Below are 26,197 nucleotides of genomic sequence, written 5' to 3' on the forward strand. Positions count from 1 at the left end.
TATGGTAATCCATCACAACATGACATAACTCCACATGCATGTTTTGCTTAAAAACCTATGTTCTGCTCTCAGTAATTGTATCACTTTGACTAGATCGACCTAAGATGCTAGCCTGGTCCCAGATCTGTTTGTGCTTTTGCCTACTCCATTGTCATTGTCAAGCCAAACATAGGCCTATCATATTCCAAAAATGCCCCTCCCAAATTTAACCCTCAGCCATGGTAGCCTATGTAGGCACCAACAAACTTTTAAAATGTTTTCTTTACCTTTTGAATGCAGGTGACAGAGTCATAGCAAAGTCATAGCAAGCAAGTCTTATTACAGGCCTGGCTTACTCAAATGACCTTTCTGACTTTTATAGGCAATGTAATGCGATTGATGATCAGATGTTGTTGGATACAGCAATACAATAAATGCAAAGAACACAGCCTATATTAGGGATCATCAAGAAAGGGAGATAGACAATCTGAGACTGATAATGCAAACTTTTAAAAACAATATCTTATCTTTGTTTATGCAAAGAACACAGCCTATATTAGGGATTTTTCATCAAGAAAGGGAGATAGAGCTTGCAGGCTATTCACAATGAGCACACTGATAATGCAATAAATAACTAACAAGCTAGGAACTAATCTTGCGTATTTTTTGTTTCCTCTACATCCATAGTCCGTAGTTGCTAAGTAACCACTGCAGAGGCCAAAGGCTGCATCACCGGATACCAAATGGATTCTAAAAGTCTAATTGCCTTATCGTAGTGTAGATAAACCAAAACGAGCATTGAAAATGATGGATGAGGGAACGGAGTTATCACTGACAATTGCGCAAATTGTCCAGCGACTGAAAGCAACCCATTTACACTCTCAAATAGAGAGACAGGCCAAAGTGAGTAGCTAGCTAGCTGCTCTGCAGAACCGAAGGCATTGACCGAAAGGCTTGTGCAACAACGAATGTTGTCCTCCCTGTCTGCTACTGTGAGATTTTACAGCTGCCAAGGCTATACAAACAGTTGCCTTATCTAGCAATACTATTGATTTTACGACCAGTAACTAACTGCTTGACATACCAAAATATCTAGCTACTTAGAGAATATGCTTAACTATTTTCTCATTCTATTTAGGAGTGTTTGCATAGACCCGAGATACAATTAGAATCTCTAAAAGAGGACGTTCGTAATTTTCTCAAAGCATCAGGTAAGCACCTGATGCAGAACACATATTTGTGTGGTAATAGCTAGCTAGATGTCATGGACTGGACCTACATTGAATATCATGCATGTCATGTTGCAAATGAATACCTTTTATTTTGTGTTGCAGGTTGGGAGAGAAAGCTACAGAATGCAGTATACAGAGAGTTGCATGTGTAAGTGTTTTTTTCAATAAACAACATGTATTTTGTATAAGCATATCAAATGCCTAACATGTACATGGGCACACAGATAGACAGAGAGAGAGGTTGAGAGAGACCAGGCAGAGAGAGGGGGGGTCTAATGGTGTGTTCCCTTACTGAAGTTTGGTTCTAACTGTTTTTATATAACATTTATGAGAGTGAATCACCTGAAATGTTCAGCCAATGTTCGTTTAAAACAGACTCCAGTAAAAGTGATTTGGGGCTTTAGTCTTGGCCAAGAACCACACTCCAGACCAGATCTCAAAACTGGCACCAACGCTCCAACCATCATCCAATGCCAGGAGGTCTCATGCTTTTATTCTTCTGTTTTGTTTGTCTGTCTAGACCTACTGTTTGTATCAGATATGGACAGACAGACGCATGTTCCTTGCATTGCTAACACTTTATTTTTAAACAGACAGCACTTTTTCAGCTTCTCTGTTTGTATGATCAAATCGTGAGTTGTTATTCAGTTTGAGCAAATGTAAGCCCGAGTCACCTTAAGTCACTTAAGAGTACCATGGTGTCTTACTGCCGTGAGATGAAAACAAAACTCACGATCCAGCTGCCTGAACTTGAGGCTGTCCAGTTTCGCACTACAACGTAAAGAGTTGAATTATGCCTTCCTCTCTTGAATATGAATCATCTGTGTATGTCCTCGTTTAGGTGACGTGTTTAGATAAAGATGAGTGTTTTACAGTGCCTTGCAAAAGTATTCATCCCGCATGGTGTTTTTTACTATTTTGTTGCATTACAACTTATCATTTAAATTGATTTTTATTTGGATTTCATGTAATGGACTTACACAAAATAGTCCAAATTGGTGAAGTGAAATGAAAAAAATTACATGTTTCAAAAAAATAAACAGAAAAGTGGTGCGCACATATGTATTCACCCCCTTTGCTATGAAGCACCTAAGTAAGATCTGGTGCATCCAATTACCTCCAGAAGTCACATAATTAGTTAAATGAAGTCCACCTGGGTGCAATCTAAGTGTGACATGATCTGTCACATGATCTCAGTATATATATATACACACCTGTTCTGGAAGGGTTTGCAACACCACTAAGCAAGTGGCACCATGAAGACCAAGGAGCTCTCCAAACAGGTCAGGGACAAAGTTGTGGAGAAGTACAGATCGGGTTTGGGTTAAAAAACATATACAAAACTTTGAACATCCCACAGAGCACCATTAAATCCATTATTAAAAAATGGAAAGAATATGGCACCACAACAAACCTGCCAAGAGAGGACTGCCCACCAAAACTCACAGACCAGGCAAGGAGGGCATTAATCAGAGGCAACAAAGAGACCAAAGATAACCCTGAAGGAGCTGCAAAGCTCCACAGCGGATATTGGAGTATCTGTCCATAGGACTTCTTTAAGCCGTACAGTCCACAGAGCTGGGCTTTACAGAAGAGTGGCCACCAAAAAATCCATTGCTTAAAGAAAAAAATAGGCAAACACGTTTGGTGTTTGCCAAAAGGCATGTGGGAGACTCTCCAAACATATGGAAGAAGGTACTCTGGTTAGATGAGACTAAAATGTTGCTTTTTTGTTTTTCATCGGCAGGGACTGGGACACTGGTCAGAATTGAAGGAATGATGGATGGTGCTAAATACAGGGAAATTCTTGAGGGAAACCTGTTTCAGTCTTCCAGAGATTTGAGACTGGGACGGAGGTTCACCTTCCAGCAGGACAATGACCCTAAGAATACTTCTAAAGAAACACTTGAGTTGTTAAGGGGAAACAATTAAATGTCTTGGAATGGTCTTGTCAAAGCCCAGACCTCAATCCAATTGAGAATCTGTGGTATGACTTAAATATTTCTGTACACCAGCAGAACCCATCCAACTTGAAGGAGCTGGAGCAGTTTTGCCTTGAAGATTGGGAAAAAAACCCCAGTGGCTAGATGTGCTAAATTTATAGAGACATACCCCGAGAGAGGGGGGGGGGGGGGGGGTGAATAGTTATGCATACTGAAGTTTTATTGTCTTGTTTGTTTTTTGCAATAAAACATATTTTACATTTTCAAAGTGGTAGGCATGTTGTGTAAATCAAATGATACAAACCCCCCAAAAAGCACTTTTAATTCCAGGTTGTAAGGCAACCAAATCAAAATAATGCCAAGGGGGGTGAATACTTTCGCAAGCCATTGTATAACACAAAGTCTGAAATGGGCTCGATCCTGTTTTTGTCCTCCAGACGGCCAGAGTCATTTATTTAGGTTGAATGATGGACAAATGCAGGAGGTGGATCTGGTGGAGGAACCCAGACCTTCTCCTTCAACTGGAGAGATAGCCTTCAGTTGGTCTTAGTCGATTGTTCTTTTCCCCCAGTTTGATTGTAGAAATAAAAATAAAATCTTCAATATGTTGCTTATAGTAGAGGATCCTACTGCCTTTACGGGTTGTTTGTCATACATTTATTTGAAGAAATTAGTCTTATTCTCACTTTCTCTTTCCCTTTTCCCTCTCTCTTCCCTTCCCTCTCTCTCTCTCTTGCCCTTTCTATCTCTCCTACTCACCCTTTCTCTCTCTAGTCAGCCACTCCCCAGCCACCCTGCAGCTCCCCCAGAGCACGCCAAGGAGCCTCTGGCGTACATGCGCAAGGCCCAGGTGGGTCTGTTGCTTCCTCTCTCCATCCATCTCTCCTTCTCTTCCTTTCTTCATCACTCCATTTCATCATCTCTTTTGTGGTTCTGTCTCTCAGATTTGTCTGGTGACTTACTGTAGAAGATATGCTTTAGTTAAGCAGATATGTTTTAGTGAAGAAGGGATTCTTACAATTCTTGGGCGGGCTGCCTAACAGTGTAAAAGTGCATAAAATTGCAGGAAATTTGCCTTTAAAACTGCAAAAATGTCCTCTCAGCTGCATGGCAAAAATGTGTAGAATTGCAGGAAATTAGCTTTAATATTCCAAAGAATTCTCTCAGCTCCATGGAAACATTCGTAAATTTGCAGGAAATTGGCTTTGAAATGCACAAATATTTCTACATCGCCAAGATGGGGACCTATAAAATGTTCTCAAAAATTCTGATGGGCCCACCACGCCCCCTGCCACGCCCACCACCGAAGCTTCAGGAAAAACTCTGCTCAGAGTTGTCTTTGTAATGTCGTTAAGTTAACTGTTTGTGTGTGTGTGCGCACACTTATGTGTGTGTGCGTGTGTCTAAGCTTGTGTGTGTCTTCCCCTACAGGTAAACTGGGAGAAGCGTATCCTCAAAAGCCTGAACAGCATGTGCACAGAGCTGGGTGTACCCTTGGCTCGTAAGGTAAACCGTGTAAAGTAGTTTATGACAGCATATAAAAGGGTACTCAACCTAAGATGAGGTCTTCAAGAATATTCGCAGAGGGCCCTGTGTGTCAGTATATATTTGTGTTAATGTCTTCAGTCTATTAACAAACTACTTTATTGACCATTCTTAATTTTCCGTTTTGTAGAGGCCAGCTGTGGAACAGAAGGAGTTGACCAACAAGTGGAACGAGATGGGGACAGACGAACCAGGTCTTTACCTTCAAACTCCATGTTGATGATACTGTTTATAAGTGTGGATTAACTGGGGTTATTTTAACATTGCAGGAGGATGTAACCCTTGCCATTGTAATTAAGGCTGTGTGTGTGTGTGTGTGTGTGTGTGTGTGTGTGTGTGTCATTTATACTTATATACCTCTTGCGTAGGTGCATTACCTTAAGTTAACTCTGCTTGTGCACAGTACTCCGTGTAACAGAACAGTCTCCTAACAATGCTATCTGAGAATGGGGTATGGTAACATTTACAAGTGTGTGCCGGGCCTTGGCATAAACAGCAGGCCTTGTGAATCCAGAGGATAACCAGACTCCTGGGCCTTGCCTCACTCCGATAGCGAGTGGAACTCCCCTTCCATCCTTAACATGCTCTCTTTATTGACTGACCATGCATTTGACTTAGACTGACGATGAAAACTTCTAAATGCCTGACTTTGCTGGGAATTCTCTATCCAGCGAAGACGCTATACCATTTTTCTCCATTGGAGATGACCAAAAATGAATGTCTAATTTGCCAAAGTTAGCTTGATGATGCAACTATCCACCCAGCATCTGTGCTATGTTGTAATTACATTGTTATATCTATGTTATAACTACTATATTTTTATTAGCAACATAAACTTTAATGCTCCTTTGTCTTTGTCCTTTTGTACAGATCTAAGTCGTTTCAGGCCTGTCTATGCTCCCAAAGACTTTCTGGAGGTAAATGGACTTCATCTCAATCACTATGTTCTGATCGATGACTTAATACTCCAAGTTACTCCATTTCCCATGATTCCCAGGTGCTGATCAGCCTACGGAACCCAAACCATGACAGCAGTGAGGAGGCCAGCGCAAAGAGTCACTGGGGCCTCATCCAGGTGCCCCTCCACGACAGAGACATACCTCAGATGGTAGGGGAAATACTGTGTGTTTGTCTGTGGTGTGCGTGCGTGTCTCTGTGTCTGTGTGTCGTTCCACAGGTGGTAGGAGAAACACTTGACCTGACCCATCTGTGTGTGTCGAAACACTGGGTGTGTGTTTACACATGTCAAACACATTTCACGGAGGGCAGTGTGTCTGTGGGTTTTCGCTCCTCCCTTGTACTTGGATGGATGACATTAGTTCACTAATTAGTAAGGAACTCCCCTCCCCTGGTTGTCTATGTCTTAATTGAAAGGTAAACCCAAAAACCGGTCAGATACTTGGCCCTCCATGGAATGAGTTTGACAGCTCTTTAGAAGAACAGGAACTGTTTGTCTGCGTGTGTGTAACCTACTCAAAGTAAATCCCAGATGATTTGCGTTTATTGACGATTCAACGGTGTTTACTGCGATTTGTATGTTTTGTCCCCTCAGAGAGAGGCCTATTCAGAGTTGAGCCTGACCACGGGGCAGCTGGGTATTGACGACCATACACACGTACCCCCAGGTAAAACTCGATTAATATGTACTGAGCTTGCGTTCTGTGTCCTGATAAAAATACTCATACTTTCCGGCCTATGAACAAAGCTTTGAAATGGAGAATAATGGATCATTTAGCGGTAATTCATCTTCCACATCAAGTTGGAAGAACTTCTAGGTCTACAGTAAAATCATTCAGAATCATCAGAGAAAAACATGTTTACCTAGCAAATACAGAAATAAATCGGGATGAATAAAGAACGTTTCAGTTGATATCTTATCAGTTTGTGTAAATGTTTCTCATGCCATTTGGCCGTCTGGCATCTCTCAGACAATATCTGTGTGTCTAAGAAGGATTTAAATATCATTGTATTCATAGCCTTTTGTTTGTAAATCCAACTGATACAGTAGTCCGTTCTGGAAACGGATCCACTTCAGGCTGACAACTGATATATTTTTGTTGTCCCTCTTTTTCATATCGCTGGGCAGATTTGTTTGAAAGCGAGCATACTCGCATCGGGAAGAAAGGTAAGATAATAGATAGATGGCTGGTTCATTTGAGATCCTATTTATTTAATAGCGTGTATCTCTCTTTTTGTATCGTAGCCAGTTGGTCCTCTCTGGAATATGTCTTCCTGACATTAAAGTGGGACATTTGGTACTGCATGCACTCATGCGCACACACACACACACACTAGGGCTGGGCGATATGGCTCAAATATATCACCAAAGCTTTCAATTTTATGTTTTGGAATAATATAAAAGTTCTAAATTGGCTTTATGAGTTGTGCATGACCGTAGGGCGGCAAAACATACTGTACATTTGAAGTGATTTCAGTGCGTCCAACCAGCCTCACAACCGCAGACCACGTATACGGCATCGTGTGGGCAAGTGGTTTGCTGATGTCAACGTTGTGAACAGAGTGCCCCATGGTGACGGTGGGGTTATTGTATGGGCAGGCATAAACTACCGACAATGAACACTATTGCATTTTATCAATGGCCATTTTAATGCATAGATATACTGTGACGAGATCCAGAGGCCCGTTGTGAGGCCCATTTCTTTTAAGGTATCTGTGACCAACAGATGCATATCTGTATTCCCAGTCAGGTGAAATAGATTAGGGCCTAATTCATTCATTTCAATTGACTGATTTCCTCATATGACCTTTAACTCAGTAAAATATTAGAAATTGTTGCAAGCTGCGTTTATATTTTTCTTCAGTATAGATAGAATCGTGGGAAAATAATAATAATAATATTATTCTATAGTTAGAATGTAATCGTGGACACTTTGAATACAGTGTTGTTTGACATGACAACGAATGAAAAAGCCAGGGAGGCGTTCATAGAATTAGGAATTAGAATCTCTATGGAGGCGTTATTGTGACAGGGTAGAAACCAAAGTTTTGGTCAGTGTTTCTCAGGGGAGTGGGACCCTATACTCTTTGGCTACATTAAATGTTTTCTCTAAATAAAGGTTACATATATTTCATTTTTTTATTAGCTGGCCAGCTAACTAGCAATTAGCATTAGCGGCTAACACAATTTAGTTTAGCCACATCTTGGTAAGAAAAGACAAACTTGCTGTTTGCAGACAGTAAGATACACAGACGAATATTGCAATTATCGAATGCTTTCGGCTTTCTATTAAGATGCAAAGTGGAAATCGTAATCGTTGTCATCAACATATTGTATCTGCTGCATTGTCCATGAAGATTGAAGTCAAGAGTGAACGGTTGGCAAATGATAGTGGTTGAGCAACAACAACTGCGCTCATTGAGTGACAAGAAGGGGTGGGGAGAGAGATGATTCAAGTAGCGGAGTAAACTATTAAAACGGAGTGGTGTACCACATTTAAAAAGCCAAACGTTGTAATAGAGTTATACTGCCCGCTCATCAATGCCAGTATATAGTCGCATACGGTTTACCGCCCAGCCCTAACACACACACTTGTTGTTCTATGGATTTCCATTCAAAATCTTACTTTCCCTAACCCTTACCTTAACCCTAACCTTCACTCAAGATTTAAATATCATTTTCCTTGTTATACTATCCTTTGGGGACTTTGGGAGATTTCAGGTCTCCACGAGGATAGAAGAACAAGACCACACACACACCTCTCACCCCCCTCCCATAGGAAACCCCTATAGGTAGCTCCTGCCATAACTAATCCTCTCCTTCACCCTCTCAAGTGGCCTAGTCTCCCTTACACTTTTGCACTCTACCCTGTCCCTGTATGCTGAGCCTAATGTAAACATTAGCGGGGACGCCTCTTATAGGGCTGAATCAGGCCTGGCCCGGGGGACACATACAATAATACAAGGACTAATTTTGTGTACGTCTCCTTAGTGCCCTCACAATGTGTTCTACATGGGTAGGAATGTGTTTTAACACCCCGATGGCCAAGGGGACAGTGGATCAAGTGAGGATAGCACTCTAAATGCCGATTTAAAGAGGAACAAGAGGGCAGAATGTTTATGTTGGAGTGTGTTATTGGCTCTCCGACACCTGGAGTAAGTGGAGTCAAGGGCCATGTGTGTTTGGGACCTGTCGTAGTGGAAGGAGCAAGATGGAAGGTTCAGATTCAGATAGGGTCTGGTCTGATCGTTTGCAGTCTGTTTGTTTTATATGTGTGTTCAACAGAAGGGGAAAGTCGTGTTGCTATAATGACAGTGAGACATTTCGCTATGGTCCTGGTATGTTTACTGTGGTGTGAGTCAGTGGGGTGTGATATATTTATTTTCATTGTAAATTCAAGTATTTAAATGTACACAAAGGAGATCTCTCTCGGTTGTGCTATAATGTAACCACTGCTATAGTATTGTTGTGTTATGAGGGTGTCGTCTGTGTGTCGTTCCAGTGGTAAATGAGCAGGACAGTGCAGCAGCCCAGCAGTACAGTAGACAGGGCTGTCCCACTGGCCTACGAGCTGACCTCTGGGCCCTCATCCTCAACTCCACCAATGAGCCTGAGGTAATGCACACACAGACACACACTACGCTGCCTGGTTAAGTGGTTACCGATCTTTTGTCGATGAATGTATCATTAGGTTAATGTTAAAGACCATGGTGTTGAACCTGCTACTCTGGGTTTTCTGCCTGTGTTTGTTATGAAACTGCCAGGCACACACAGCCGTTGCGGTTCCCAAGGCCCATTTATTTTTCTTTCTAGGGCTTGAAGTTGCTCACCTCTTCCTGAACCTTCTCTTTCCCTCTCTGAACCCTCTCCAGTGTTAATGGTTGACATGACCTATCTCCATCATTCACACTGGAAGAGAGGAACTGTTAAGGAGTCTTTTTGTTAGAAAGGAAACTCGGGTCATATTTACCTGTGTTGGTTCTTCTCCATACGTTGGCTGTATGTTAGTGTGGGGGCACGTATGTTTATCCTAATTTATATTTACGAGTATCTATGGGTGTTACCACCTGCGTAGCTTCAAATAAGTTTTCCAATAAAGAGAGGTTGCATGCGATTAGATTTAGCAAGCATTACAGTTTATTGAACCGTCAAATCTAGCAAAAAATATCATCTTTCCATAGGCATTAGACATTGTCCTCAAGGAATTCACTTATTTTACATGTAGATACGTATTTTATAGACTGAATGCCTAGTTCTTAGTACAGGTTCATGCAGCTGGAGACGATCCTCGGGCTATAAATTAGTGGCGCTCGTGTTTACACCATCCTGCCGTAACTCGTCCCAGGGCACTGTGACCGCCAACGTAATCAAACTGGTTGCGATTTAGCAAAGTTAGCTCAAACAAGAGGGCCTGCTCCCTGTGTGGCAAATGGCCGTGCCCCTCCGCATTTGTATAACCCAGGGAACGGACCCCCGCCTCGTGGCGGGCCGATTAAACAATGCCCCTGCCGTGGGAAGATTGATCCCCCTAGGAGAGTTACAGGGATCCAGCGGAGGTCTGTAGAGCATTACCTTCACCAGGTTCGACAGTAGGACAAACAGAGTTGCGTTCAGGACAGGAGAGAGGACTGTCCACTATCCGTAATCTGTGTGCCACTAGCTCTAGCGTGTATGACATGGTGGTATTGTATGACATATCAGGACACTCAGGATATTGTGTAAATGCACAGAGATTTATGTTATTGCAGTATAACCTAAACATCTTCAAGGATGACCTCCAGGTTGTATTAACCAATCACCACCATCCTTTTAAACAGAACATGTCCACTATGTCCCAGATAACCACCGTCACCCACCACCCATCAACTCTCCTATGACGTAGCCCGCATCCCACAATCCCTCATGTTAATAAGGGTAAGGGCTCTCCAGCGCAGACAGGCTAATAGATGGGCTGAGGCCTTTAAGGGCCTCACCCAGGAGACAGGGCTTCCCCCGGGGCGATGGACAGAGGTGGTGGGCGGCCATTCCTCACCCACTATGCATGGCATAGACTCCTTATGTACAGCCACTTACAGATGCCCTGTGGCACAGAAGCAGTTGTGTACACAATGCCCTCAAGGTACTGTAAGTCAAAGCATGGCAAAGCAGTTAAGTTGAAATCTCAAGGGTTGAAACGTCAATCCGAAAGTATTGTTGTGGAGATACAGTACTCGCCTTCTCATCCAAAGGACAGGGAGGAAGGTTCATGTGAATGACAAGTTTAAGTTCGATATTAATTCAAATCTTAATTGTCGTTTGTGATTGAGAGCCTCAGTCAACACAAACACTGCTTGGGGCTGTTTTCAAATAAAAGGGTCTGATTCATTTAAACAATACATGGATTTGGGTATCCTTATACGTCCTGTGTCGTCTTCTAGTTCTATAAAATGTATGACATCTTACCCTGATCACTTGTTACTGTGGTAATATTTGATACATATGATATTATAACTACCTCACAAGCGACCCATAATAAGACTAAGCAAATATCCCATTAAAGGAAATGTCCGACTCCATAAGATAAATATCAATGTGCAAAGAGACTATAGTTAAACCAAGTGCAATCAAGTATTATGCATTTAGCTGACTGAGATCAAGGAATGGTCACGCGGAGCGAATATCAAAGCAAGTATTATTTAATAACTTATTAATGGAGTCATGAAGCATTAACAAGCACTACAAGGCACTGCTCAAGGCATGGCCCATAGCTAATGAGAGAGAGATCTACTTCACTTGCTTTGGCAATGTGAACACATGTTTCCCATGCCAATAAAGCCCATTGAATTGAATTGAGAGTTTATCATCTATTTCACTTGCTTTGTCAATGTGAACACATGTTGGTTGGCAAGAGCAACACAGATAGTGCATACATACAGTTCATAAGAAGAGCTGTTGATGCAAGTACTGACCATCAATGATATCAAAATTATAGTTTTATCAATGTCTTGAGGCTATATGTATTTTGTTTACAATTACATTGTTTTACAAACATTGTAATAAAACCAGCTTAAATTATTTTGGGGTTACGACAGTTGAACTAAGCTAATGAGGCTTTTATAAGTTATATTCTTCAAGAATCAATGAGTATATGTCATTAAGTTAAAAGTCAAAACATTTGAAGTGTCTTCGGAAAGTATTTAGACCCCTTGACTTTTCCCACATTTTGTTACGTTACAGCCTTATTCTAAAATGTATTAAAGTGTATTTTTTCCTCATCCATCTACACACAATACCCCATAATGACAAAGCACAAACAGGTTTTTAGAAATGTTTGCTCATTTATCAAATACAAAAAAATATATATATATGTATATATATAACATTTACATAAGTATTCAGAACCTTTAGTCAGTACTTTGTTAAAGCACATTTGGCAGTGATTACAGCATTGAGTCTTCTTGGGTCTGGCGCTACAAGCTTGGCACACCTGTATTTGGGGAGTTTCTCCCATTCTTCTCTGCAGATCCACTCAAGCTCTGTCAGCTTGGATGGGGAGCGTTGCTGCACAGCTATTTTCAGGTCTCTCCAGAGATGTTCGATCGGGTTCAAGTCCGGGCTCTGGCTGGGTCACTCAAGGACATTCAGAGACTTGTTCCAAAGCGTTGTCTTGGCTGTGTGCTTAGGGTTGTTGTCCTGTTGAAAGGTGAACCTTCGCCCCAGTCTGAGGTCTTGAGCGCTCTGTAGCAGGTTTTCATCAAGGATCTCTCTGTGCTTTGCTCCGTTCATCTTTCCCTTGATCCTGACTAGTCTCTTAGTACCTGCTCCTGAAAAACACCCCCACAGCATGATGCTGCCACCACCATGCTTCACCGAAGAGATGGTGCCAGGTTTCTTCTAGACGTGACGCTTGGCATTCAGGCCAAAGAGTTCAATATTGGTTACATCAGACCAGAGAATCTTGTTTCTCATGGTCTGAGAGTCTTTAGGTGCCAAACTGCAAGCAGGCTGTCATGTGCTTTTTACTGAGGAGTGGCCTCTGTCTGGCCACTCTACCATAATGACCTGATTGGTGAAGTGCTGCAGAGATGGTTGTCCTTCTGGAAGGTTCTCCCATCTCCATAGAGGAACTCTAGAGCTCTGTCAGAGTGGTACCCTTCCCCAGACCTGTGCATCGACACAATCCTGCCTCGGAGCTCAACGGACAATTCCTTCGACCTCGGCTTGGTTTTTGCTCTGACATGCACTGTCAACTGTGGGACCTTATAAAGACAAGATTGTGTGTGCTTTTCCAAATAATGTCCAATCAATTGAATTTACAACAGGTGGACTCCCAAGTTGTAGAAACTTCTCAAGGATGATCAATGGAAACAGAATGCACCGGAGCTCAATTTCGAGTCTCATAGCAAAAGATCTGAATGCTTATGTAAATAAGGTATTTCTGTTTTTTTATTTTTAAAACATTTGAAAAAATGTGTAAACTGTTTTCGCTTCGTCATTATGGGGTATTGTGTGTAGATTGCTGAGGGAAAAATATTTGTATACATTTTAGAATAAGGCTGTAACGTAACAAAATTTGGAAAAAGTCCAGGGGTCTGAATACTTTCCGAAGGCACTGTATGGAGCAATCGTAGATTGCCCCTTTAACGTTTTAAAGGGAATTTTAATGTCTCAAATGGACTATATCCATTTTGGGTGTTTTGAATATGTCTGGGAAGCCCTACCTCTTGACATGGACAAGCAGCTTGAACTTCATCTCTCTTTTTCTCCCCACCAGTCTCTGATTGCCAAAGTGCTTGAAGTCTGTCAGAGTTTTGGTTTTATTCCTCTTTTCCTCCCTGTCCTCTGTAACTTCGTTCTTTTATGATAGCTTTTATCAGACCGGAGACATTCTGATATTAACTATGTGGTGTGAAGTGTTGAAGTACTTCCCATAACATTAACCTTGCCTCTTCGTCTGACTAAATCATGGTCATGTCAATGTCAACGAGCACATAAATTTGACAAAATACACAAGGTGGTTTAAGGACATCAGATAGTAGTAGTACTTCAATTCAAATAGATTATTGTAGTAGAAGAAGGGCGAACGGAATGAATGCTGCGGTCTTTAGTTTCTTTAGTTTAGGCCCACTTTTTGTATTGGATTGAATGGTCAATCATTTGAATAAATGATTGTCCCATATTATTTGTACGTACTGTGGAGGTTGTATCTTTTAGCTTGATGTTATTTGTAATTGACTGACTGATGTTTTGTTGGACAGGATGTGATGCATTATGAGCAGCTGAAGGCTGGAGTCATACACCATGACCTGCTGGTGGATAACCTCATCTACAAGGTAGGCTTTGGCATGCCAATACAAGCAGGGAAACACTAACACCACAGCACATGCAAACACGTGTGGTTGTTGAGAACCTTGGTGTTGATTTATTTTCCCGCCTGCTATGTTCTTTACAAACTAGTAGTGATGTGTCAGGTATTTATTTCGTATATCTTTGTTTTGCTGTCAATTATCCCTACTTTGTTTTCTCCAGGATGTGAAACTGACTGCGAGTAATGATGACTACTACTTTGTGTTTGAAGATTTCCTGTATCAGGTGAGTGTGACTCATTTTCTCTCATCCATTTCTCTCTTTCCATCTCCCTTTCACTCTCTCTTTTCTTTCTCTCTGCCTCTCTCTCTCTCTCTCTCTCTCTCTCTCTCTCTCTCTCTCAAGCATCTACTCAGCAGTCTCCTTCCGTTCTATTAGCATGTCCTTTTAACACTAGACATTAATGCATACATATATACAGAAGACTGAGTGTTATCTATGTAGGTTGTGTTAGGTTAGAGCGTGTACACAGAGGGGAGATAATGGTGGTCAAAATAACACGGACACCAGACTGTATAGAATACCACTAGACTAAACTACTCTCACTCCTACATACACAATGTTCCATTGTAACAGATATAGTTACACACACAATTATACGCTCTTAAAAAAAAAGGGTTCCACAACGGTTATTTGCAGAGGGATAGGGTTCTACCAAGAACCGTTTTGATCAGAAGAACCCTTTTTGGAAGACAAGGGTTCTTTGTTAGTCAAAGTGTTCTACCCAGAACCTTTAACAACCTAAGAACCATTTTTGGAAGGAAGGGTTATTTACTGATTCTTTGGGAGGCAAGAACGGTTCTACATAGAACCATATATGATATTTCTCAGCATGCTCTATTGCAGGGAGATTTTCAGAATTGTTTGTTTTACTTTAACATCGGTGTTTTTGCATGTACATTGATTGGTTGAGAAATGTTATGCTACACAAAGATAAATAGCATACATTTTTCTAAACTAATCCAATCTGTTAGTAATTGGATTTATTGCACCCGTTACTGAGATGGTTGTTCCAGTTTAGATGATTGAGGTAGTCTCAGTATTCAATCTTTTCTACCCTGGCAGTCGTTCTGAATGCAGGTTGTGGGTGATTAACAGTTCCACTTGTTGGATATTCTAACTCTGGCTGGACTCCAATAGGAATTACATATCACTTTGCAAGCAAGCATATTGTGACTTGTAGGCCTGATATGAGATTCCTAACTCCTCTGTTAGGGTATAACTAGGTCCTCAAAGAAAGGCATAATATATGTAATGTATTGTCATAAATAAATAAATTTTAAAGGCAAATAAGGCTGGTGGGTTCTACCCGTTCATAAAGGGTTCTTGGAAGAACCTTTAGATGATAAAATGGTTATTGGTAGAACCCTTCAGAGAGGGTTCTAGGCTTACACCTTCATAGAGGGTCCTAGGTAGAACCATATACAGGGAGTTCTTTGAAGAACCCAACGTAGAGGGTTCTATATAGAACCCTCTGCTAAGGGTTCCACCCAGCACTAAAAAGGGTTCTCCTATGGGTACAAACTGAAGAACCCTGTATGGTTCTACTTAGCACCTTTTTTTCTAAGAGTGTATATAATATAGAGTCTCCCCTGTCATGGTTTTGAATACCCCTTTCAACCAAAATACTTGGAGCAAGTGCTCATTCAAGTGCTCATTCATATGTCCACCAATACTTGCATCAGACAACACTATAGTGATAGATGAATGTCTCCAGTCTGGCTTTGCCGGTTTATTTGTTTACTTACGTGTTTAAGTGAAAGATAGTAACTATTTCGCTGAATGCTGGGAGCGGTTTAGTGAATGGTGGTGGCACGACAGGTTATCATCTCTATGGTGGCTTACCCGCTCGGCACTGACAAATCATCAATATGGACTGTTCCTGAACTCGCTATGCAGTCGTAGAATTCTCTCAATATACGGCTCAGGTTTAGGTTGAGAGAGACTAATCTATAATCGCAAATTTAAAAAAGAGAGAGTGTATCAGAGACTGGGCTCAGTTCCATTGTAAAGAGATTATCTGGTAATTCTGAATACTTTTTAGCCACTAGTTCTGAATATTGTGCTCACAAGCCAAAAGGGCTCCCCAAAAATTGCCTAGTACGTTACATATTGTATGTGCAAACACAGTCGCTAGTGAAAGTCAACACACCCCTTGCACATTCAGTCATTCTGAAAATACTTTTTCTCTCATGGCTAACTACCATGAAGTTTGAAAAGACAGGCTGATTGGGCGGGGAAATTATATTCATGAGCTCGCCTTGACTGACAGCTCTTTGAAACATCTTTGTCAAGCAACTTGGATGCAGCGTTGCAGTAAAATCCTCTCAAGCAAAGTTGGTGGTACACAAGGAAACTCAAACAACATTGAAATTGCATGAATGATATACAGTATATAGGGTACCAGTCAAAAGTTTGGACACACCAACTCATTCAAGGGTTTTTCTTTATTTTGACATTTTTCTACATTGTAGAATAATATCGAAGACATCAAAACTATGAGATAACACATATGGAATCATGTAGTAACTAAAAAAGTGTTAAACAAATCAAAATATATTTTAAATTTGAGATTCTTCAAAGGAGCCACCCTTTTACCTTGATGATTCCAGATTCCAGCTTCACCTGGAATACTTTTCCAACAGTCTTGAAGGAGTTCCCACATATGCTGAGCACTTGTTGGCTGCTTTTCTTTCACTCTGCGGTCCAACTCAACCCAAACCATCTCAAGTTGGTTGAGGCCAGGTCATCTGAAGCAGCACTCCATCACTCTCCTTCTTGGTCAAATAGCCCTTACACAGCCTGAAGGTGTGTTGGGTCATTGTCCTGTTGAAAAACAAATGATAGTGGGACTAAGTGCAAACCATATGGGATGACGTATCGCTGCAAAATGCTGTGGTAGCCATGCTGGTTAAGTGTGCCTTGAATTAAAAATAAATCACAGACGGTGTCACCAGCAAAGCACCATCACACCACCACATCCATGCTTCACGGTGGTAACCACACATGTGGAGATCATCCGTTCACCAACTCTGCATCTTACAAGGACACGGCAGTTGGAACCAAAAATCTCACATTTTGATTCATCAGACCACCGGTCTAATGTCCATTGCTTGTGTTTCCTGGCCCAAGCAAGCACCCATTACTGAGGTGGTTGTTCCAGTTTAGATGGTTTAGGTAGTCTTGTTTGTCAAGTCATTCTGAATGTAGGTTTTGGGTGATAAAATATGACAATTGTTGGATTTCCTCCCTCTAGCTCTGATTGGAATCACTAATCACTTCACAAACCAGTTTATTGTGAATTGCAGGTCTGATGTGGCCCATCAGACCAGATTTTCAGACCACAATGTGGAGGATAACTAAAGTCCTTATTAAATGTGTTAAATGTATAATATAAGGTCTTAAAGGGTTTACTTTGAATTCAAACATATGCACTTGGCAGTCACTTCAAGACCAGGAGTTATTGCATGCAATACACATGTCTATCACTAACAAACACAGTCATGGGTGGGTATCTCTCGCATTCACTTGAAAGGCATGGTGGGAAATATGCAAATAAGGCTTTACAACCTACAATGTTAAAACCCCTAAAATACTGTTACACTACATGTGTTATTCCTAACACAAAAAGGATAACAGCATCAACTCTAATAAAGTGTTAATTTAAGTCGGAATTTGCCACACACATGGTGTTAGGGACCAACACTCTAGGGGTGTTAGTTTGTGAACACTTTGAAAAGTGTTAGTTTAATACTATTTCAGTGGTTCACATATCATTTCCAACAAACTCCCTCAGTCCCTGCCGATGACAAGCATAACATGATGCTGCCACCACAATATTTGAAAATACAAAGGGATCAACAACATTGCATTCACTTCACATTACTGGCCTGTATGACAAAGTGAAAAGGAGGATGCCTGTGTAAAAAATAATCTACTCCAAATCATCCATTCTGATTTGCAAGAAGGCAAGTAATAAGTAATACTGCAAAAACACAGCAAAGCCATTCACTTTTTGGCCTAAATTAAACCACAGATTTGGGTCAAATCCAATATTACACAACACAGATGGAAAACCTCTGTACTTTCGAGTATTGTGGTGGTAGCATAATGTTATGGGTCTGCTTGTCATTGGCAGGGACTTGGGAGTTTGTCAGGATCAAAAGAAATATGAAAGGAGCAAAGCCCAGGTAAAAAGATAAAGGAAAACCTAACCCTGGGATAGTGTTATGTTTTTCAGCAAAGACAATTAAAACAATTTTATGCCAAAGACACACCAGAATTGATTTCCAAGAAGTGTTTAGTGTTCCTGAGGGGTGTAGTCTCAGTCCTGACTTAAATTTACTTGATAATCAGAGACGAGGTTTGAATATTGCTGTCGATCAATGATTCCCAACTAAATTTACTGAGCTTGAGCCATTTTGCAAAAACAATGGACATCTGTTGCCCTAAGTGTTGTGCAAAGTTGGTAGAATATAATTCAAAATCATTCACAGATGTAATGGCTACCAAAGTTGCTTCTACCAACTATTATCTTCGGGGGAAAAAATAATATTTGGAAAATGTTCTATAACTTTCTTTCACTTTGAACATTTAGAGTAGGTTTGTGTAGATCTGTAGGGAAAGAAATTGAATTGAATTCCTCTTTAGATTTGAGGCAACAAAATATGAAGACTGTGCAAGGGTGTGTAGACTTCCAATAGGCACTTTGTTCCCCACGTCATTGCTCTCTCTCTCTCGCTCTGCTGTGTGTGCATGTTGGTACCTGTCATTCAAGTGGCGAGGGGCTGAAGCTCATTGGCTGGAACTCGAATTACTAGGGGGCTGACCCATGTGGGGGAAAATGTAGGGCAAATGGCACAGCACAACTTCCAGAAAAAGTTGTTTTCAAACTAGGGATTTCGTGGCTAATTGAGGTAAACCAGTAATTCTGCTTATAGATTATGCATGTATGAACTACACATTGACACATCCAGCCCAAAGCGAGCGGTTTAAAAAATACTTAGTAGTCACCAAAGTTCTGGAGCATGTCTTTAAGTCCAATCCGTTCAAGAGTTAAACTGCACTCCTATGGGGAAAATCCCATGCCCGATTCACCCCACTGGGCAAAAACGGGTCAAATCAGCATTGTTTGCACGTCATTTCAACCAAACAAATCAATGTGATGACGTTGCACCAACGTGGAAAACTGATTGGATTTGCACAAAGTAATCAGCGTAAAGGCATTGCTTTTTCACCCAACTTTTACCCTAAATCCAATCACATGGTGATATTGTTTGTTGATTTCACCTTGAATGCACATTAGTTGAAAACTCAACCAAATGTAAATCAAAACTAGACATTGAACTGACGTCTGTGGAATTGACCCCAGCTCTGCACTTCAATACACAGTCCCCATCTGCTGTGACGCAATGACCTTAACCAATGAAATCAGTTGATTAAAACATAATTCAGTTGATTGAGCGGCCATATCATTTCCTGAAGATAATGCCACACAGTGGGGCAGAGTCATTGAAATGTATTCCCAATCAGAAGAGAAGATGAGATTACCATCACATTTTTGGGGCCTTTGTCTGACACCACCTGGTATATTTTTATTTAACCTTTATTTAACCAGGTAGGCAAGTTGAGAACAAGTTCTCATTTACAATTGCGACTTGGCCAAGATAAAGCAAAGCAGTTTGACACATGCAACAACACAGTTACACATGGAGTAAAACAAACATACAGTCAATAATACAGTAGGAAAATAAGTCTATATACAATGTGAGCAAATGAGGTGAGATAAGGGCGGTAAAGGCAAAAAAAAAGGCCATGGTGGCGAAGTAAATACAATATAGCAAGTAAAACACTGGAATGGTAGATTTGCAGTGGAAGAATGTGCAGAGTAGAGATAGAAATAATGGGGTGCAAAGGAGCTAAATAAATAAATAAATACAGTAGGGGGAGAGGTAGTTGTTTGGGCTAAATTATAGATGGGCTATGTACAGGTGCAGTAATCTGTTCGCTGCTCTGACAGCTGGTGCTTAAAGCTAGTGAGGTCCTGGATGTCAGGAAGCTTGGCCCCAGTGATGTACTGGGCCGTATGCACTACCCTCTGTAGCGCCTTACGGTCAGATGTCGAGCAGTTGCCATACCAAACGGTGATGCAACTGGTCATGATGCTCTCGATAGTGAAGTTGTAGAACTTTTTGAGGATCTGGGGACCCATGCCAAATCTATTCAGTCTCCGAAGGTGGAAAAGGTGTTGCCCTCTTCATAACTGTCTTGGTGTGGTTGGACCATGATAGTTCATTGGTGATGTGGACACCAAGGAACTTGAAACTCTAGTCCACGATCAGCTCCTTTATCTTGCTCACATTAATGGAGAGGTTGTTGTCCTGGCATCTCTGACCTCGCTATAGGCCGCCTCATCATTGTCGGTGATCAGGCCTACCACTGTTGTCTCATCAGCAAACTCAATGATGGTGTTGGAGTCGTGCTTGGTCATGCAGTCGTGGGTGAACAGGGAGTACAGGAGGGGACTAAGCACTCACCCCTGAGGGGCTCCTGTGTTGAGGATCAGCGTGGCAGATGTGTTGTTGCCTACCCTTACCACCTGGGGGCGGCCCTCAGGAAGTCTAGGATCCAGTTGCAGAGGGGGGTGTTTAGTCCCTGGGTCCTTAGTTTAGTGATGAGCTTTGGGGGTACAATGCTGTTGAACGCTGAGCTGCATTCTCACATAAGTGTTCCTTTTGTCCAGGTGGGTAAGGGCAGTGTGGAGTGAGATTGAGCGTAATTGAAGCAACTCATGCACAGATTAATTTGCCCCTGTTTGTGTGTGTGTGTGTGTGTGTGTGTGTGTGTGTGAGTGTGTGTGTGTGTGTGTGTGTGTGTGCGTGCATGCACTTGTGTGTGTCTGTTGTCATAGGTCCTGCTATGTTTCTCTCGAGACACTGCGGTCTTGGAGCACTTCAGCTACAACAGTGCCACTCCTCCCAAATCCTACATTCAAGGTGAGCCATTCTACCCTTATCTAATATAATTGACAATCATCACAAGTGTTCTTTAAGGGAAATCTCATATAAGGTGTTGATGACATGGTTGGTTACCTGCAGGCAAGGTGGGAGTTGAGGAGTTTGCTGTGGTGTATCCTCCAAATGGTGAGAATAGTCCTTAACCCCAAATTCACTTACTAACACACATATAAGTAGCCCTTTATGCTTGTGCGCAATCATTGATGGACTATTCTCAATTTCTCTTCCGTATAGGTGTCATCCCATTCCATGGTTTTTCAATGTATGGTAAGTACGGTTTCTACCTTCTCAACCGGCCGTAATTGGGAGTCCCATAGGGCGGCGCAATTGGCCTAGTGTCGTCCGGATTAGGGTTTGGCTGGGGTAGGTCATCATTGTAAGTAAGAATTTGTTCTTAACTGACTCGCCTCGTTAAATAAAGGTTAAATATATATTTTTTAAAATAAAATATTGAATTCTGAGGTGTTACTGTGTGTCTGTGTCCTCCAGTGGCCCCTCTGTGCTTCCTGTACAACGAGCCCTCCAAGCTGTACAGTGTGTTTAGGGAGATGTACGTACGCTACTTCTTCAGGCTGCACTCTGTCTCTTCCTCCACCTCTGTAAGTTTAACACAGAGAGGGAATACGGAGAGAGAGGGGAAAGAGTGTGTTTTCTGTCTGTTCTCTGCTCATATTTGTGTTTCTATGTATAGCTATGTATTTTCACCTGTGTTTGTGTTCATAAAAGTATGTTGCATTGATATGAGTGTGTGTGTGTTCAATATGTGTGTATACTGTATGTGTGTGTATTCACACTATGTATGTTATTCCATAGGGTATAGTGTCTCTGTGCCTACAGTTTGAGAGGCTGCTACAGACCCATCTCCCCCAGCTATTCTACCATCTACGGGAGATAGGCGCTCAGCCGTGCGTATATACACACACACACACACAGTCTTGTACAGCTAACTTGTGGGGGGGGGGCAATTGAGTCCCATTCAAGTCCTATTTTCCCTTAACCCCTAACCCTAAACCTAACCCTAACCCATGCTCTTACCCTTACCCAAAAACCTAACCCTAGCTACTAACACTAACCCTTAACGTAATTCTAACACTAATTCTAACAACACTAAACCCCCTAGAAATAGACTTCTGGTCCCCACAAGAATAGTTAAACACGTCTATACACACACACCATATGTTTTCCTATCGTTGTGGGGACCTAAAATTGATTTCCATTCAAAATCCTATTTTCCCTAACTCCTAATTCTAACCATAACCTTAAACCTAACCGCTAAGCTTAAAATATTCTTTATCCTCCTGGGTATGTGGGAAATGTCCCCACGAGGGAGAATTTTCCTTGTTTTATCCTTGAGGGGACTTTTGGGAATTTACAATACCCAAAAGGATAGTAATACAAGCACACACACACACACGTTTGTTTTACTATCCTTGTGGGGACCAAACTATTGATTCCCATTCAAAATCCTGTTTTCCTTAACCCCTAACATAACCCTAATTATAACCCCTGAGCCTAAAATAGCCTTTTTCCTTGTGGAGTACGTCAAAATGTTCCCAATTGTCCAAATTTTACCATCCTTGAGAGGACTTCTGGTCACCTAAAATCTCTCTCTCTCTCTCTCTCTCTCTCTCTCTCTCTCTCTCTCACACACACACACCATTAGTTCAAGCATATACCACCATCTAGTGGAAAAATATTGCAAATACATTACTTTTGAAATTGATATGGCGTTGAATATGTATGAATAGAATATATATGATTATCTTTCATGCAGGTATAAAAAGGGAAATGTATGTTGTACATTTGGGCTCCAATGATGATACATGAAAGAATGATGTGACACTATTCAACTGTTGAACATACCCTCAGCTTGCGTATTGCCTTTAAGTGGATGGTGAGAGCGTTTTCTGGGTACCTTTCTACTGACCAGCTCCTCCTTCTGTGGGACCGCATCCTGGGTTACGACTCACTGGAGATTGTAGCAGGTATAGCAGCACTCACGTGAAACTACTCCTCAATGTAAAAAAAATAAAATAATTAACAATACAATCAACTTTGTGACCGTGCATTCTAGTATTAACTAGTTCACTAGTATTTAGAGGTGTGTTACGGCTGCATTGATGCTAAATTGTATAGTGGGTATTGACCCCATTTTCCCTTCTCTCTCCCCCTAGTCCTAGCAGCGGCCGTCTTTGCCTTCCGGGCTGAGAACCTGATGGAGGTGACATCACTGACCTCAGCTGAAGTGAGTGTGCCTTTCACCGAGGCCACAGGCAGGTCGTCTTTCTCCCACACACACACACTGGCTTCCACTCTGGCCCTTGGTTACTGAAATAGCCCCTTACTCTCATTTCAAGCCCTCTGCCCCTCCTACCCCCCACTTCCCCTGAAACGCTCACACCCGAAATGTGCAAGGGTCATTATTGTGGTGTACACAGGGTGTCTGTGTGTGTTGTTAAATGTCAAACAATCTGGAAAAGTACAGATTACACGAAAACATACAAAGGACACCTAGGTAGAGCATTACACCATGAACTTTGGCAGTGTATGCCATTCATTTTCCCCTCTTAATGCAATTATTCCAAATGCCTTTGACATGAGTCCCAGCCTCGTGTCCATGTACCCACTTAAGAAAGCCTTTATACTGTCTCCCCCAGAGCATTTGACTGACAGCCATAATAAACCTCCCCTAGCCGTCTCTGCCCCCCTAGAGAGTTAATCCAGTGTGACGCACGGGCGTCAGGTTGACCTGATGCTAAGATGCTGGGCCACAGTATTTGCTTGCTCATTCACCACCTGGTCCACTGGAGAAGGTATCATAACATGGCTCCTTATTTTTAGAGCCTGTGCCGAGGGCCTGAAATATTAGACCCTTTCTGTAAACATGATAGGGCCCCTAAATGTAATCCCAAAAGGCCAGGCTGGGGGAATGGCATATACCCTATATGAAGCCTACAAGGGGAATCTGCAGCTCAATAGTGTTTCAAAAAAATTGTCACTAAAAAGAGTTTCTGTAAAAACGTCATCATGTGGAACTTTATTACATCCACTGGTTGGTTGGTGTGAGTCTGCTGTTGGTAATGAACATGTGTTCTCTTTGACGACCTCCCTTACTGCAGGCCGTCCTCGCCGACCTTTCAACTCTGAAGGTCATGCCCCTCATTCAGATCTTCCTGTTCGCCACTGTCATCTGAGGACCTGCGTGTTGTGTGTGTGTGACACGTGTGTGTGCGCGCGCACCGGAGGAGACGTGAGCAATTGCCTGTGCTGTCAAGCTGTTCCCATGCCAACGCCAGTGATCGTCTGTCAGAGTCAGAGATGCCAACCACACCTTATATGGAATATGAAAAGGCAAAAAAAAGACCCCTGAAACCTTGTATATCCATCCCACCATATTCCTTGCACTGTGTCAAAGCTGCATGTCCCTCTGCATGCACGCTACAGAAATAGTTATCACCATGTATCATATTATTAGATATATTATACAGTATGTAAGTATAGCCCTCAGATAAGCTAAGCAAATCTTACCTCCTTAAGCTATGCCCTCTAAGTAAGATGATATATATGCCAATGCTTGGGACCAGCTTGATGAGTCTATTGGAAGCTGGATTGCATGGAACAGTATTGTATTGGGTTGTAATTGACAGTGTGAGAGAGGGAACCCACTGGGCAAAAACTGGTTGAATCCATGTTGTTTCCACGTCATTTTAACAAAAACAATTCAACTGATTGGATTAGCAAAAAGTCATCAACCTAAGGGAGTCTTATTTTTTTCACCCATTTTGTAACCTAAATCCAATTACATTTTTGTTGATTTCACGTTATTTGACAACTCAACAAAATGTTAATCAAAACTAGGCATTGAGATTACGTCTGTGCCCAGTGGGAAGTAGTTGTAGCTGTCTACAGTGTGACCATTGATGTGTTAAGGGAATGCTGATAAGTGTTCAGTGGGGTCTTAACATTTTATATTTTCATGAAGCGCTCCTTGCAATAATAATCCTGTATTAGAAGCTAATCAGAAGCTGCTCTGTGTCGGGTTCCTCAAGAAAATGATCTCAGTTAATTCATTATCTAAGTCATAATTAATAAGGCTTAAACTAATATTCTAATGTTCATTTTTAATATGCAAGATATTATCATAAGATATGACTTGTGTATAAGATATGCCATTACAACACTGTTTTTGTCTCAGTATTGTTTTTATTGTTTTTGTTTTTAATTGTGAAAATGATCATTGAAGAACCTTTGTTTGAATTGTTCTTTTATGTAATTAGTGTACATTTTTTATGGATTTCATTAATTATTGCGTTCACATGCTATATTTGTATTTGTCTCGCCCTATTATTTGATCCCTGACCCAATTTTGTTCCATTTTGTGCCCATTGTCAAATGTATGTGCCCAGATTACATATTTTTTATTTACAGTTTAATTTCATGATTTTCTTACATTTTACCCTACCCAATGCGGTCAATGTCTCTGAGATCAGGGGACATTAATCAATCATAGCATCATAGCATAGTTTTGTTTTTCAATGCTCATTAAATTAAAATAAAGTAATGAAACCTATATCCACTAGTTTGTATTTTCAATTTTGACTTCACCTCTGTAGTATTGTATTCAGACTCATTAACAGACTCATTATTCCTTAGACCTTCACTAAGAAGTAACATATGTAGGTAACATATGGCCCCTAGATCTCTGACAGCCTACATCCATTCTGCAACAGCAGTAGAAATGTGGTCATGCATTCTGCATCGTCCAACATAATTAAATGACACTTCTTTTTGGATAGGGTAAATATTTGGATGTGGCGTACTGTACTTTGGCAGCTCATCAGAGCAATGAGCCTGAGGAGTCAGTAGGCAGAATCAGTAATTGACAGGTAGCAACTAAACATTATCTGCCCCCCCAGCCCACCCTAGCATCTGCTCTGCCTTTGCTTTGGCTGCCTTCCCCCTATCCATTCTGTGTGCTCGTATCAAATTATGCTGTTCCTCGTTTTGCTGCCCTCCTTCTTTCCCTCTCATGCTAGTCCCCGCGGCTTAGTCATGCCTGGTACAACTGCCACCTGTTTACCCGGACTCCCAGAGCCTTTCCTGCTCATTGCACCAGTGACTTCTTATCAGCCACCTTTTGTTCTCCCTGGCCTGAACTAGCCACCACTGTTGGCTCCC

General features: G+C 41.6%; 1 protein-coding gene across 1 annotated transcript; it reads left to right on the forward strand.

Annotated features, from left to right (window-relative positions):
* The first annotated feature begins 674 nt into the window (after positions 1-674).
* On the forward strand, positions 675-25,589 carry tbc1d19 (TBC1 domain family, member 19). The gene is made up of 21 exons (XM_029674816.2): positions 675-882; positions 1,118-1,190; positions 1,314-1,359; positions 3,929-4,004; positions 4,586-4,660; positions 4,830-4,893; positions 5,570-5,616; positions 5,697-5,807; positions 6,252-6,324; positions 6,786-6,824; positions 9,160-9,272; positions 13,895-13,969; positions 14,166-14,228; positions 20,914-20,998; positions 21,101-21,145; positions 21,254-21,286; positions 21,509-21,618; positions 21,833-21,924; positions 22,889-23,004; positions 23,194-23,264; positions 24,139-25,589. The coding sequence occupies exons 1-21, from the start codon at positions 784-786 to the stop codon at positions 24,211-24,213; spliced, it is 1,581 nt and encodes a 526-aa protein (XP_029530676.1). The 5' UTR covers positions 675-783; the 3' UTR covers positions 24,214-25,589.
* Positions 25,590-26,197: the final 608 nt, after the last annotated feature.

Source organism: Oncorhynchus nerka, linkage group LG12 (genome assembly GCF_034236695.1).
Source record: "Oncorhynchus nerka isolate Pitt River linkage group LG12, Oner_Uvic_2.0, whole genome shotgun sequence".
Taxonomy (NCBI): Eukaryota; Metazoa; Chordata; class Actinopteri; order Salmoniformes; family Salmonidae; genus Oncorhynchus; species Oncorhynchus nerka.